General features: G+C 43.9%; 1 protein-coding gene across 1 annotated transcript in view; it reads left to right on the forward strand.

Moving 5' to 3' along the window:
* Nucleotides 1-12,064, forward strand: part of Edem1 (ER degradation enhancing alpha-mannosidase like protein 1) — a 31,471-nt gene extending 19,407 nt beyond the window's left edge. Inside the window, exons 7-12 of the mRNA XM_051203808.1 lie at nucleotides 764-884; nucleotides 1,888-2,058; nucleotides 3,634-3,707; nucleotides 5,171-5,267; nucleotides 7,002-7,205; nucleotides 8,204-12,064. Coding sequence (XP_051059765.1) covers nucleotides 764-884; nucleotides 1,888-2,058; nucleotides 3,634-3,707; nucleotides 5,171-5,267; nucleotides 7,002-7,205; nucleotides 8,204-8,293 — 757 coding nt within the window. The 3' untranslated portion in view covers nucleotides 8,294-12,064. The remainder of the gene's footprint in view (nucleotides 1-763; nucleotides 885-1,887; nucleotides 2,059-3,633; nucleotides 3,708-5,170; nucleotides 5,268-7,001; nucleotides 7,206-8,203) is intronic.
* Nucleotides 12,065-15,314: the final 3,250 nt, after the last annotated feature.

A 15,314-nucleotide genomic window follows, 5' to 3' on the forward strand; every position in this document is an offset into this window, starting at 1 on the left:
AACTCTTGCAAAAACAAAACAAAACAAAAACAAAAACAAAAAAACCCACACACTTTTGGAGTTGTCATTTTTCTCTTCTTTGTTTTCTTTCCCTAGTGTGGGTGCTGAGTGTAGCTATTGCTACAGCTGTTTTGGTTGTTTTGTCAGACAGTCCTTGTAGACCGCAGATGTGGACTGCTGCGGACTGCTGCGTGGTGTGAATGTTGTTGTTACGGAGAGAGTACGCTAATTTTCTCTGGATTGCAGTTTCACTGGTTTTGGTTGAAGTGTGCTCTGTTTTGCTTTCTGAGCCTTGCTATCCTCCTGCCTTGGCTCCTGTGAGTGATGATTAAAGACTGCCGGGCCAGTTCATTTTAGCTTTACGGTGCGGAAGTGAGTAGAAAGCTCTCAGGGTCCTGCCTTGATGCATCCCTACAGGCTTTTTTCCCCTTTCTGTACCAGAGAAGAGAATGAAACATGCTTCCTGCTTGGGTCAAGGCCAACACGGACTAATTCTGTTACATGCCAGTGTTCTGAAACTCAGATGTCAAAGTGCTTTCTGCAAACATAATGAAATCTTAATATTTCACAGAGGCTATGGTTAGAACTAGGTTCTTGTATAGATACCTACAGACAGTCTTCTTGCCAAATATATAGGGAAGGAATTAGGAAACAGCATTGATTTTGCTTCAGGGAAACACCGGGAGATAAACTGTCAAGGGAGTAGGGCTGGAGCTGTCTGCAGCTTCTCTTTTCATCTGGGTTGTACTCTTTGGATCCACAGCCGGGAAGCCTGCAATGAAGGAGAAGGGGACCCACCACTCTATGTCAACGTGAACATGTTCAGTGGGCAGCTCATGAACACCTGGATTGACTCTCTGCAGGCTTTCTTCCCTGGACTGCAGGTATTTTGCAGTCAGGTTTCTTGAGATGGGTTGGGGAGATGGCTCAGTGGGTAAAAGTGCTTGCTGTGTGAGCCTGCAGACCTGAGTTTGAATCCCGAAAAGCCAGTGCTGGCAGCACTATGCTGAAGGTGGGGTTTGGGCAGCTCAGAGAGATGAGAGGTTCACTGAGGGCTTACTGGTTGCTGTGCTAGCCTAGCTCCAGGAAGTAAGGTGGAGAGTCATAGAGTAGATGGCCTACTTTGGCTCCCAGGTATAACATGAACGAATACATATGTGTATGTGGTGATATCTTGCTTGTACAAATAAACCCTGTTTGAAGATTAGAGGATGAAGCTTGCCACTAGCTAACCATAGAGGTCTGGAGGCCTGTACAGGCAGATAGGAAGTGAAATGGCTGGACAGAGAGAGGATATAATCAGGAAGAAACAGGAACTCTCTCTTGTCCACTGAGCCACTAAGGAGGTAAATGTAGCTTTGGCTTGCTCCTTCTCTCTACCTCTCAGCATTTTCTCCATATCTGACTCTGGGTTTTTATTATTTAGACAAATTAAGAACTCTATTTACATTTTTCTGCCCAATGCACCAACCCATGATCCTGAGATTAAGAGTCTCATGATCTACCAATTTAGCTAGCCAGTAGACAGAGGGGGAGTTCCTGTTTCTTCCCACTTATATCCTCTCTCCGCCCAGCCATCTTACTTCCTGTCTGTCTGTGCAGACCTCCAGACCTCTATGGTTAGCTCGGGGCAAGTTCCATCCTCTGATCTTCAGACAGGCTTTATTTGTACAAGATATCACTACATGTGCTCACACGCACACACATGTACACACACAACACCAATTTATTAAGAATAAGCCTTTATTGGGAAAGTTCCCAAAGGAGCATTCTGACTCCTTTGGATTTGGGAGGTTAATAGAACACCTTGACCCCTCTGTGAAATCAGTCCCTAGACTTGAAAATTTGCCTATGATTTTAGATAGTTTGCCTGTGTTGTCTCTGTAGGTGCTGATAGGGGATGTGGAAGACGCCATCTGCCTCCATGCCTTCTACTATGCCATATGGAAACGGTACGGGGCTCTCCCTGAGCGCTATAACTGGCAACTCCAGGCCCCTGACGTTCTCTTCTACCCACTGAGACCAGAGTTAGTGGAGTCCACGTATCTCCTCTACCAGGTAATTGGCTTACCGAGCACTGGTTTACGGTTGCATGCTGACTTGATAGAGTTGCTTCTTGTTTCTGTCTTGCTAGAGGTCACTTTTCTTGATTCTGTAGGATGGAGAGAGAAAGTGTCTGTAGCCAAATATGCTTTTAAACTCACATTTTTATAAAGATTCGTTTCTTTACTATGGGTTTATTTTTCTTATCTTTGAATATTTAAGGGAAGATTTCAGTTTTCTAGATTTGGCTAAAGAACCTTTGGGAAGACGTAACTTTCCCCAGTTTTTTTGGTTTACATAAAAGCATTATTGCACAAAAAGATTTTTTTGTATGTATGTTTTTAAAAGTGTGTGCGTGCAATCACTGTAGTAACAGAGGAAATGTTATTAACAGTGTCTCCTTGATAGCTGAAGCCTGGTATATAGACATTTTTACATACATATATAACACACAGCCACAGTTCTGTCAACCTAAGCTCTTAGCTTCCCGAGAAGCTGGTTCTAATACATTTAGTAGGTATGAGACAGGCAACTGCAGTGTGCAAGGATCCTCATTTGTAGGATTCATTCTGTGCTTTAGATTTATTTTTAAAAAATTACAGTACTAGAAGTCACTGCTTCTAGGTTGAAAAAGTAGTGTGTGTGGTGGGGCGGGGATGGACTCCAGTGAGACCGCTGTTAGGACTCGTATCTCAAGAGACCTCACGAGGTTTAGAGACTGTCTTGAAAAAAGGGAAGAGGTAACCTCGGACGTGGTTTCTCTGAGCTTAGTGTAACATGAAGCTACGCCTGCTCTGAGGATGTCTTCCCTACTGGCTGCTGTGTGGCTTGTAGTAGCTTAGCTCTGTTGCCTGTAGGTTTAACACCTCGTTCTTATTTGCAGCTCACCCTTGTCCACTGTGTACTTGGAATCCAGAGGAATCTTCCACTACAGGTTTCTCCTCTAAGGCTGCCCCAGGCGCTTAATCTAGAAGCAGCCAGCATACTGCTATTTCCTCTTGTTGCTGTAGGTTGGCAGTAGGCATGAATTAGAAGTTTTGGGGTAAAAGTCTCATCTTCCTAGAGACTCTCCTCCCACAATCAGATAGCATGTGACAGAGGAGTAAAGACCTGACCTCCGATTTCCTGGGTGATGAGAACAAAGTGTTCAGGCCTCACTTAGAGGCCTTTTCTCTAGAGGACCATCGTCCCCTTCACTGTGCCTCACAGTGTAATGACTGCAATGAGGCAAAGTCCTGTTTCCCTGTCTTTGCTTCTTGTTTCTAGCTAGCTCTGAGGCAAAGATGGAAACCAGATTTGTTCTTTGCTATAGTACCTGCTGGATGGGCATTGTTTCTTTTTTGATCATGGTAGGCATCAGTAGAGCCCAAGTAGTGCATGCCCTTGTGCAGATTTCCTAACCCTAATACAGTTAAACACATCACAGGTATTTGCTGACTGATAGCCTTAGTCAGATGAAGTGGGTCTGGCCTTGTTCCTTCCTTTAGCTGGGGACCCATCTCCTCAGGGAACCCTTCAGTCACTCTGATGTGTGTTGATGATGTCTCTTCCAAGCCCTTCCTGCATCACATTCTCTTGTGTTTTGTCTAGGCAACCAAGAATCCCTTCTACCTCCATGTAGGAATGGACATTCTGCAGAGTCTGGAAAAATACACAAAAGTCAAGTCAGTGTTCTAAATGTCTTTTTATTATTCGGATGCTTGTGATTGACTGAGTTGTTCTAGAGAAATACTGTTTTAAAAAATTAAATTTAGTTATATATATTTTTATTTATGTATTTTCTGTGTATGAATGTTTTATGTCTTATATGTGTGTACCATATATGTTCTGGTGTTCTTGGAGGCCAGAGAGGCCTTAAGGTCCCCTGTGACTGGGTTACAGATTCTTGTGGGCTACCATGTGAGTGTGTGAGTGCTGGGAATTGAACTTGGGGCCACTGGAAGAGCAACTAGTGCTCTTAACCCCTAAGCCTGTTTTTTTTTTTTTTTCTAATATTTTAATTATGTCTGTGAGCATGTGTCTGTGTGAAGAGTTAAAATTGGTTGTGAACTACCTATTGTGGGTGCTGAGACCCAAACTGAGGTCCTCAGCAAGATCATGGCATGCCCTTAACCTTTGAGCCACCTCTAGTCCCTTAGTTATTCTTTAAAATTATGTTTATTTAGTGTGAGTGTGAGTGTGTGTGTGTGTGTGTGTGCGCGCATGCGTGCGTGTGTGCACATGTGTTTGTGGGAGGAGGGCTGCCACATTCATGCCACAGTGCATGAGTGGAGGTCAGAGGACAACCTGCAGGAACCTTTTTCTCCCTACACTGAGGGTCCTGGAGACAACTCAGATTGCCAGATTTGATGGTCAGGGAGTCATCTCTCTAGTAAGGAAATATTATTACTTGCATTTCAAATGTGTAACAAGATAACTTATGTTAGTTTGGCAAAGAAATTGTTTACCTTTTGATACAGTAGGATTTCTCCATTATAGTGGAAATTGCATTTTATGTTCCTCCCCTTCCCCATGTAAAATTTCAGCAAGCTGTTCTGTGTGAGAAGTTTGTTTTTATGTCAGTAATTCATGAAAGCACTTGAGCAAACAGAAGATATTAAGAGTGGAAGTTTCTTGTGATCTATACTTGTAGCTCACTATGGTAAGCACTGAAGTTAACCATGCTTACTGTCCTTTCAGTTTGTTATATTTATGCAGGTTGTGTATGTTGTGCATACACATACATAAAAACATATTTGTATTTTGTAACCTGCTTTTTTATATATTACCCAGGAGTATCATAGAAGATACTATTTTAGGATATGCCAACAATAATTCATTTCCACAAATACTGGGAAGAACAATTTAAATCAGTCCTTCTAAATTTATTCCTGGTCTTTCTTATGATGCCATGTTTGACCCTCCAGTGTCCCCAGCTGATGAGATGCAAGCAAACATGTTTTAAAGTAAATCTGCAAACAGTTTTGCTTAAAAAAGAAAGAAAGGGGGAAAGGAACAGTCTAGCATGGTTATTTTTTATGTTGTGTGGGAGAAGTAGGTTGATTCTCTTGATAATAGAATATCCTGGCAGGTAATGAGCACCGGGGAAGGAGCCTGAAGCATGGCTCACTGGACTCTCATTTTATAGATGTGGATATGCCACGCTACATCACGTCATTGACAAGTCAAAAGAGGACCGGATGGAGAGCTTCTTTCTCAGTGAGACCTGTAAATACTTGTATCTGGTACGTGTGTTGCAAGATTAACCAGAGGTATTTAGTACTAGTACTGTGGAAAGCAAACATTTGTGCAGTCTCCTGTCAGACAAATATTTACTAGTCACTGCTAAGTGCTGGATATTGTGCATTCCCTGAGTTACAAGTCTGGTCAGGACAAAAAGATATTGCTGTCTTCCTTTATGGTTGTCAACCTCCTGGAGAAATTATTTGTCCTGTAAACAGAAATGAGCTCATGGTTAGGAACTGTGGGAAGAGCGGGTAAAGACTGATAGAAAGTCAGCTTTATGATGGTGTTCTGGAGGCTTCTAGGAGGAGGAAAGCGGTGTTTTCTTCTTTTGTATTTTCCCTGGCATATTGGACGTTGAACTCAGAGCCTTGTGCAAGCCAGCCACACTACCAATCTGGGAGTGGTGTTTACAGCTCTTGACATGTGGTATTGTCTCAGACTTTCAGCAGAACTACCTCCGGGCCCCAATGCACATCTTCAGGCCTGCCTTTGTGTATGTGGGGAGGCAGAGACCTTGGGATTATTTAGTTACTCTTCATTTACTCTTTTGGGAACTCCAGCTTATACTGAGAGGTCAGCTAACTGGACTGAGGTCTTGTGGTAACCATACAGCTGAATGAGGCTTGAGCCATGTTCAGTATTCTTTCAGCTTCTGCATTTGTCACAGACATGTGTAGCTTCTCTTATATCTTGGCTACATACAAATAACACTTAAACTAGGTGGTGGCGGCACACCCCTTTAACCCCAGCACTCAGGAGGCAGAGGCAGGTGGATCTCTGTGAATTCGAGGTTAGCCTGGTCTACAGAGAGAATTCCAGGACAGCCAGGACTGTGACACAGAGAAACCCTGTCTTAAAAAGCAAGCAAGCAAACAAACAAACAAAAAAAAACCCAACACTTGAAAGGCACAGAGTGTTTGGAGATGGAGGCAGCAACAATAACAATAAGTTGTGTCCGGTAGTTCATTGGTCCTCAGACCTGGGGCTAGCTAGGTAGGAATGACCTTGGGGCCCTTGTAAAGACTTCTTTCAGATTGAGTCTGAATCTTTGAGAAGAATGGCCTTGAGGATTTGGTTTTGACAAAAGCCTGCACTGATAATGTGCAAAGCCAAGTTTTGGGTAAGGTGATGGATGAAGTTTGTGTTCTTCTCCTCCAGCATCTCCGCTTATGGTCGGGGGGTATATGAGGTGGAAGGTCGTTAGTTAGTTCTAGGATTCAGGTGTGAAGATTCTAGGAAGATGTGTGAAAATTAGCTGGGGAGCCTTATAGACTGCCTGTGCTTAGGTCCTGGCTGGGGGGGCTGGGGCGGGTTCTGATTCTCTGGCCTCCACAGGGAGTAAGGATTGGGGCCTATCCAGGCGTCCAAAATAAATCCTGCATTGCAGCTCTGGGAATCATAAAATTGGTGCTAGGGATTGACTTCAGGAGCTGGGTGTGCTCTGTAAGGATTTAGAGCCATATTCCAGCTCTAGTCTTCTCTTCTCCTGTCCTGCCCTGCTCTGCTCTGCCCTGTATTTCCCTTTCCCTCCTCCTCCCACCGTTGCCCTCCCTCCTTCCCTCTTTTCTCCCTCCTCCCTCACCATGGCTGGCCTGGAATTCACTATGTAGACCAGGCTGGCCTCAAACTATTAGCAATCTACTTGTCTCCACCTCCCGAGTGCTGGAATTAAATGTATATACTGCTATGCCAGGCCTATGCACTTTTCTTACTGCTTCTTTTTCTGTATCTAGCTATTTGATGAAGAAAATCCAGTACACAAATCTGGAACCAGATACATGTTTACAACAGAGGGCCACATCATATCTGTGGACAAACGTCTTCGGGAATTGCCTTGGAAGGAGTTCTTCTCTGAGGATGGGAAGCGGGACCAAGAGGAAAAGTTTGTGCACAGGCCCAAGTCTCAGGAGCTCAGAATCATTAACTCCAGTTCTAATGTGAGTTGCTTTTTCCACTGCATATGGAAAAAGAAAATATCAACCCCTTTGGTATTCAGAGTTCTGACGCAAAATAGATGATACACTCAGATTATGTAATTTGACAAGAGTTCATAAAGGGACCATTTACATAGGTGGCACTAGGATGTAGAGAAACTGGGACCAGCAGTACAGACATCAATCCTGGCTGCAGGGTCAGGTACGGAGTGATACAGCATCCTAGAAAAGTGGTTGTAAGAGGAGGAGCCACCGGCAGGTTGCACTGCTCAGATTTGGGTTCAGTGATATTCAGGGAGGAAGCCAGTATCAACAGGAGATCCCTCCCCTATCTCTTCCTCTGATGCCTCTGGAGTGGGGTGTTGTAATTGTATTTTGATGCAAGATCCCAGTTACTAATGGAGCACAAGCTGCCTTTGGACTGCGTAATGGAGGCTGGCCTTGAACCTCTGGTTCTCTTGCCACTAATGCCCAGTGTAGAATTACAAATGTGTGTCACCAAGTCTCACTCCTGCTGTCCTCTTACTGGTGCTTCTCCTTGACTGCTTCTACTAGAAACCAGTGTCAGGGAAGAAAGTTGCTGTAGTCCCTCAGAACACACTCCTTCAGGCCAGACCAGTGCAGGGGGTGAAGAGAGGTTCACTGGGAAGACTTCGGGAAGGCTACCTACTGCCCACTCGTAGGACAAGGAAAGCAGACACTCCTTTTTAAGTCATCTTTTTGTTGTTGTTTAGTATTTTTGAGACAGGGTCTCATGTAACCTTGATTGACTTCAAACTTGCTGTGTAGTTAAGTCAAGTCATTTGGTCAGGGACATTGGCAATGTCTGGAGTCATTTTTGGTACAACTGGAGGCAGGAAGTTGTCGCTGGCCCCTAAAAGTGTCGCTGGCACATACTGAGACAAAGAGAGCTTTGTCTTAAAATGTCACTAGCCTTGGATTCATGTTTCCTGGGTTTCTAATTAATTTCTCACAACTCCCCTCATTTTTTGTCTTTCTAGTGCAATCGCGTTCCTGACGAGAGGAGATACTCTCTGCCCTTAAAGAGTGTCTACATGCGCCAGATCGACCAGATGGTTGGCTTGATTTGACCTGCTCACCTTAGAGTGGCCAGACCTTAAACCAAACCTAAGCATACCAAAATCTCCTCTGAGATGGAAGGGTGATGGAGTCTGTCCATCTGTGACGCTGTAGAAGTTTCTGTCCAGCTCTTACCTCTGCTTGATTCTTGCACATAGTGTTTCCTTTCTCTTTAATAAAATAGCCTATTTTTCTGAAGGCTATAATTAGAAATGGGAAGCTACGTAGGAGCTTCTTGTGATGTGCTGATGTTCTTAAGCACAATGGATGTATTCTCTTTGGATTGTTCTTCCCAACTTCATGAATAGAATGCCTGTCTCCTCGCTCTGCCTCCACTTGCTGTGCTGAAGTATTGCTACCTCTTTGTTAGAGGATCGGGAATTCAATTCCTGTGCAAAGGTCCTGAGGTTTACTTGGCATCACTACTTACTACAGTGAAAAGTGTCATCCTTTCTCTCCTGGGTTCATCATGCATCCCCAAGTTAGCCAGCTGTGATTTTGGATCACATGTGGGAAATTCACCTGGTTTATTTATACCCTAAAGTAATTTATACAGTGTTACTTGTTTTAATGTAATGGTCTAGCCAGAAATCTGACAGGTAGCCTGTGAAGTTAGATTGAAATCTACGAGCTTAACTAACAAATCTTTTGAGCTGTAATTTGCATTTCTTTTCAACCTCATCTTACCTAAAGAACTCCTGTGGTTCCAGAACCAGGTGCCTTCCAGGGAGAGGAAAACTTTAGGCTTGTGTAAGCTTCCATCTCTCGTGTTTCATAACTGAGGATGCTCAATGCTGACTATCTTTGGGTTAGACTTCTGTTCTTGTTGGCTTATGTGTAGTGCCAATTAGCTAATCAGGGACAAAGAAATGATCAGATGACTTTCTGACATCCTTGAGCCATTTCTCTATGTGATACAGGCTTTAGATTAGTGCCTTATGGGTTTTGTTTGGGCCATTGGCTGTGACAGCCACTGTGGTGCCTGTAGGCAGCTTGTTTTGTAATGCCATATAATGGAATCAATAAAGAACAGGGTAGGTATGAGAAAGATTCCTGGAAATCAGTTTGTCAGTCTTTGCCTTTTTAACCTGTGATTGTAGCCAGGTCTAAAGGAAGAAATTATAAGAAAATACCTTTTGTTGTTTCTTTAGCTGTAAGAGAAAGCTCTCTGAGTTTACAAAGACTGTTCTAAAAAGCAGAGCTTGTCCTGACCCCTAGCCTGACCTTCTTGCGTTGCAACATGTTAAAAGGCATCGTAGGCAAAGGGTGGGCAATCTATGAGAAAGCTGATCCAGCCTCACGTATCTTGTGTCTTCCCTGTGTACTGTGTATACACTTAAAATTAGTTCATTTCAGTCTCTTACAGCCAGGAAAAAAGCCTTTGAACCATTTGATTTTAGTCAAAAGGGAGAAATTGTATTCTTTCTTCAAAATGTGTTACCATTTTGAAAATGCCATTCAGTTCCTTGACATTTTTAGAACGGAACGGGGTTTTCAGTTATGAATGTGTCACCTTTTAAACACTTACTATGCAATTGGTTTATTTATTTGTTATGAATATTAAATACTTCTGTTTTCTTTTGATTTCACAAGCATTGTTTTGTGTGTCAACAATGTCTCCTCTACTGTATAGAAAGCTTTCTTTGAGAAAATGATCTGTTTCACATGTTTTTGTTCATTTAGTAAAAGTGTTAATCATATGCTTGCACAGGTATGTGTGTGTGTATGTGTGTGTGTGTGTGTACCCCTTTTTACCTTTGCTCTAGGCAAGTTCACACACGACTGAATGATCCACTAGGAACAATGAAGACGTGTCAGGGAAGGAAGTGCATTCTGCAAGCTTCTTTACCGTCTTCCCTGTGTCTTTGGTTTTGTGACAACCAACAGTAGGGTATGTCAGCACCCAACAGACCTCTCTCACTGAGCTTTTCATCTATCACTCTTGAATGGGCTTGGGTTGTTTCTTCTCCCTGTGCTCTTGGAATCTTGATCTGTGTCTGGAAGTAAAGTACATGGTGCCTTGAGTGCTGTCAGTGGGTCTTAGGGGTATAGGCAGACATGCAGTGTATTTTATTGAGTCTCAAACCCTCTTGACTTTTGGCTACTGGACTTTTCACCTGTTGAAAAGTCTGGGGTAAGTAAGATAATGTCAGAGATTCGTGGGCCCAGATGAAGAACACCGGTGCCAGTCATATAAGGAACATCATTTGAGTCAAGTTCAAAGCTGACTTATTTGCTTTCTAAAAAAAAATCAAAAATGTCAGCAACTATGGCGTACATCTTTCAGTGTGTTTGCTGTTCCTTCTGTGTGCTGAAATATGGGTAAGAATTCTCTAATTCTCTCCAGGAATACCTGGAATATGAACAGATAGCTTCACAGATGTTTGCAAGGTCTATAGAGCTGGACCATGCTTGTGTTCCCACGAATAGCCAGTGTTTAGTGTCCAGTTTGGCCAGCATGTTCAAAGTGTAGCAAGCTGCCTTATGGTTAGGTATGGTGGAGGCCTGTTCTACAACCAACAGGCTTGCCTTAGTGGCTATAAATATTGTGACAGAGGAACTCCATTCTCCTAAAAGAGGGGTGACAAAGAAATGCTTGGTGGCTCTGATTGCTTTGGCCGTTGTGAAAAACAGGTTTGTTTTTCGAAGTTTCCCTTTAGTTTCCTCCTGATCTGCCAGAGCTTGCTCTTGGAAACTCAATTTCTAGTTCTGATGATGTCTGGGGTTTTCTTGCCTTGGATTTCAGCCTCTGTACATGATGTTCCAATAGTTTTCTGTGTGTTGAAGGGAAAACACGTGAGGGCAGTGCCTGGGCAGGTGAGTGTCAGGGAGTCCATATTTTTACCGGTGGGGTTAAATGTAGTTGTCTCCATACCATCTCCCCTGTCCTCTCTCCCCTGTGGAAGAAAAATATCCCTCTTAGCCATCTCCTCCTCAGCTCAGTGAATGAGTGCCTGCTGTAGTTCTTCACTCTGGATCTTGTAGACTGTCCATCAGACACTACTTTCCTTCAGCGCAATGAGGTCTTGTTCTCTTGACATGTACACATTCAGTGCTGGTCAGAGGCTAGGCCTGAGTGGTCACCTCAGTCACAGAGTGGCTGAGCAGGGACTTGAGAAGAAGGTGCTGATCTTTGCTCTCCTGTCCCAGCTGTCCAGCACTTTCTCTAGTCCCTCTTCCCTGCAGGGCAGGGACTCCTTGAGAATTGGAGAAGGTCGTGTGTGGGCCGTGTGGCCCCGATTCAGCAGGGTTCAGGGTTAGGGTCCCTCTTGAATTTGGATGTGAATCTCCTAAAGATGTCAAGTACCTGTGACACCCATCTTCACTACGTCCGAGAGGAGGACCAGTACTATTTTTAAGGTGTTTGGTTTTAGTGTTAAATAGAAAACTACAAGCTGCATACAGCTTTATTTATTACATACGTGAAAAGTAAATCTGTTTTTACAAAACAAAAAATCTAGAGTTGGAAACTCTGGGATAACTTACAGAGATGCACAAATGCTTCTCTCTCTCTCTCTCTCTCTCTCTCTCTCTCTCTCTCTCTCTCTCTCTCTCTCATTCTCTTCCTCCCTTCCCCCCCCCTGTGATGTGCAATATGCTTGGCCACCATAGATGATACTTCATGTTTAATCTGTAAATAAGAAATGTATTTAAATTAAATGGGAGATTTTTGTAAAAGGACCAAATGTTCTTTTATAAATGTACTAAGGAATATCTTGCTCTTTGAAATTTATTAGGATTTTTATGAATGATTTTTATTAAAAGATTCTTTTTTGAGTTGTTACTGTGTTTCTCCTTTGAATATTTGGATATATTCATTTTGTGCAGGAAAAGGGGAAAATCGCTTAGAGAAGTGATCAGCTTTGATGACTAAATGCTTTAGTTTTTTGTTTTGTTATTTTCCTTAGCAGCTAAGCTTTGAGAGGTGTCTCTTTAGTCATCTGACACAGCTTTATGTTTGAATAATATCCTTCATGGAGGACAAAACCCTTTTCCAGTGCCCTGTTGCTATCCTCTTACTACATTCCTGTCGAGTGGTTCCTTCTCAGTCTTGTTTCCAGTTACCTGTGTTCTGGAACCAGTTCTCTATTGTCCTAAACAAGGCACCTCATATCTTCCTCACTGGTGGGGTAGTGAGTGGTGCTGGGCGATAATGGCACACATCTGTAATCCTCACTCTCCAGGGGCTTGAGGCTAGCCTGGGCCACCTATCTTTAAAAGCAAAACAGCATCACCTTCTGGTGATATACGGAACATTGTCCTCAGGAAACTTGAAATGCTTATAGAGGTCTGCCTTCCCTCCTTGCACTGCTTCCCCGGGTTTCTCGTGGTAAAGTTAGCACATCATTTTTATGGTGCTTCCATATCCCATCTTCTGGCCATAGGCAGGTCTGACAAACCAGGGAACGAGTGATGCCCTAAGGTTCAGGAGAGATGGGAAGTATTTGCTGTAAGAAGAGCTTGGGAAGTGTTTGCTTTAAAAGGAGCTCTACCTTCACCAGACAGGGGCTCAGCAATTAAGAAGACTTTCACTTGCTGGAGACTGGGGTCAAGTTCATAGTACCCATGTCAGGTGGCTCACACCCTCCTGTGTTTTCAGTCAAGGGGATCTGACATCCCCTTCTGACCTCCCTGGACACCCACACAAATGTGCACATGAACACATGTGCGCACACTCACTCAAGTACACAATCTTTTTTTTTTAAAGTGCTGTGTTTGTGAAGTGCCATGGGTTTTGTACCATCCTCATAAAACCATACTGCTCCATGGTCACCAAGACAAATAAAAAACATGGATTTGTGTCTATCCCATTTTCCCAGAGTTCCTTGCCTCCATGATTGTGAGCATACAACCTTGGCCAGCCAGTACTGAGTGTTATGGAGCTTTGCCGATGTCACTAGCAAGTTAAGATTATTTTTATTATTTTTAATTATGGGTGCCTGCGTAGACCTGTGTATATGAGCGTAAGCACCTGTGGAGGCCAGAGGCTGCAGATTCCCACAGGGCTGGAGTTCTATGCAGTTGTGAGCAGTCCAATTTTGGTGCTACGTTTTGTGGCTCAAGCTGATCTTGAACTTGATCCTACCTTTGCTAGGATTAAAGAAAGCCGTGCACCACCATGCCTGGTTCTGACTTTTTTTTTTAATTCTACAGTTCACATGCAGTTCTTTGGCCAGTTATCCTCCATCCTTTTTACCCTCTCGTTATCCCTTAACTGTCCCATCAAACCCTTCTTCCCAAGCCTTCCCAAGCCCTACTTCTACTTTGGTGTGTGTGTGTGTGTATGACTGTGACTACATTTACTTAGAGTTGCTTTCATGAACATGGATGAGGAATTATATACGGGTACAGTGGCCCCATCCCTGAGAAATGCCTGCAGCTCCCTGGGGAGGGGTGTGTTGATGGGCCCAGTCTTGTTTGGGTCTGGGCTGCTGTTTCTGTGAGTTCATGTGTGTAACCACTATGTCATATCCAGAAGGTGACTTCTAACAGCACCCCACCCCACCCCCTGCTTCCACTGGGTCCTGAGCCTGTGTTAGGAAGGAGAAGGGTATGGGAGTAGTGATGCCATTTAGGGCTGAACAGCCTGGGTGGCTTCAATTTTCCTGTCATGTGGAATAGTTTATGTACCTCGTGTGGTGGTGAGGACTGGAGCAGATTCCTATGTGCGATGTGTATTGGTTTCCTGAGAAAGGTCTTTGTGTATATTTTATTTATTTTTAAATTTTGTATTTACGTGTGGGTTGGTAGGGTTGCATGTGTGGAAGTCAGAGGACACCTTGGGACTTGTGAGAGTCGTTCTTCCACTATGTGGGTCCTAGGAATTGAAGTCAGGCTTGGTGGCAAGTGCCTTTACCCACTGAGCCATCTTATAGGACCCCCCTAGAGTATATTTAAAAGTGTGTGTGTCGTCCTGGGTTAAACCCAGAGCTTTAAGTAAGTATTCTGTCACGGAGCCATCTTAAGTTTCTCTTTATATTTTTACGTTTGAGATCCTCCTGCCTCAATCTTCCAAGTACTTGAGACTACAGGTGCGCAGCATCAACCCTGACTTCAACAGGACAGTAGGAGAGGTGTGGACTAAGTCAGAGAGGCCTGCTTGGAAATTCTGTTCTGGCCCTCTGAGTGTGTGGCTTGCGTTCAGTTGTTAGCCTCAGGTAGTATCTTGTTCATAACACCCGTGCTCCCAGGCTTCTCAGGATGGCGGGGTGCACTGCAAACTCATTTTGTCAGAATGTGCTGGTGGCAGCATCTAACATCTTTACCTGTGTCCCTTCTACCCTGTCTTCAGGGAAGTACATTATTCTGCCTTAGCACATGAGGCCCTATTGCCCTGATGCCACCCATCGTTGAGGGACACACCTGTCATATGTTGTTGCACATAGCTTAGCAGGCTTACCCTACACACTTCAGCAGTGGAGGTGAGTTCTATTTCTGTGTCTACCCCTGAATGCACTGGGAAAATAATCTGCCCTGTAGTCAACACTGGGACCAATGACCTGGAGTTCTTTGGGAACCATTGTTAATTGTCTGTAGTCTCAAGAGAAATGGGTGTTCCCAGAGGACACAGTGCAACATGTCTCGTCCCAGGGACGCCTTCCAAGTGGGTCAGGAGAAGGGTTGCTCTGACAGACCTGCTCTTGGCTTCGGGAACTTAAGTCCTGGGTGCCGGGCCTCTAGATGTATCAGGCAATAAAGACCTTTCACCTCAACTTGGAGTATTCTGTGTGACTTTGTGGGGGTGGGAAGAGGTTCCTTTGGGGGTTGGCACTGGCTCAGCACACAGAAGAGCCCACTTTGAAGAGATTTCTCAAATACCACCTTTGCAAGTTGGAGTTTCTTTGACTGAGCTATTTTGAAGCTTAGCCCTGGGAGACCTGATCTAGCAGCCATAAGTGATCAATTTCCTACAGAACATGGCATGCTCCTACAGAAAAGATCGAAGGTCTGCTTGTGAAAAGTTTTTATTTTTTGTTTGTTTTGTTTTAGGGACCAGCTTCTGTTGTTCAAAAGCCTATCTGGGTGAATTAT

This window comes from Phodopus roborovskii, unplaced genomic scaffold (assembly GCF_943737965.1).
Source record: "Phodopus roborovskii unplaced genomic scaffold, PHOROB, whole genome shotgun sequence".
Classification (NCBI taxonomy): Eukaryota; Metazoa; Chordata; class Mammalia; order Rodentia; family Cricetidae; genus Phodopus; species Phodopus roborovskii.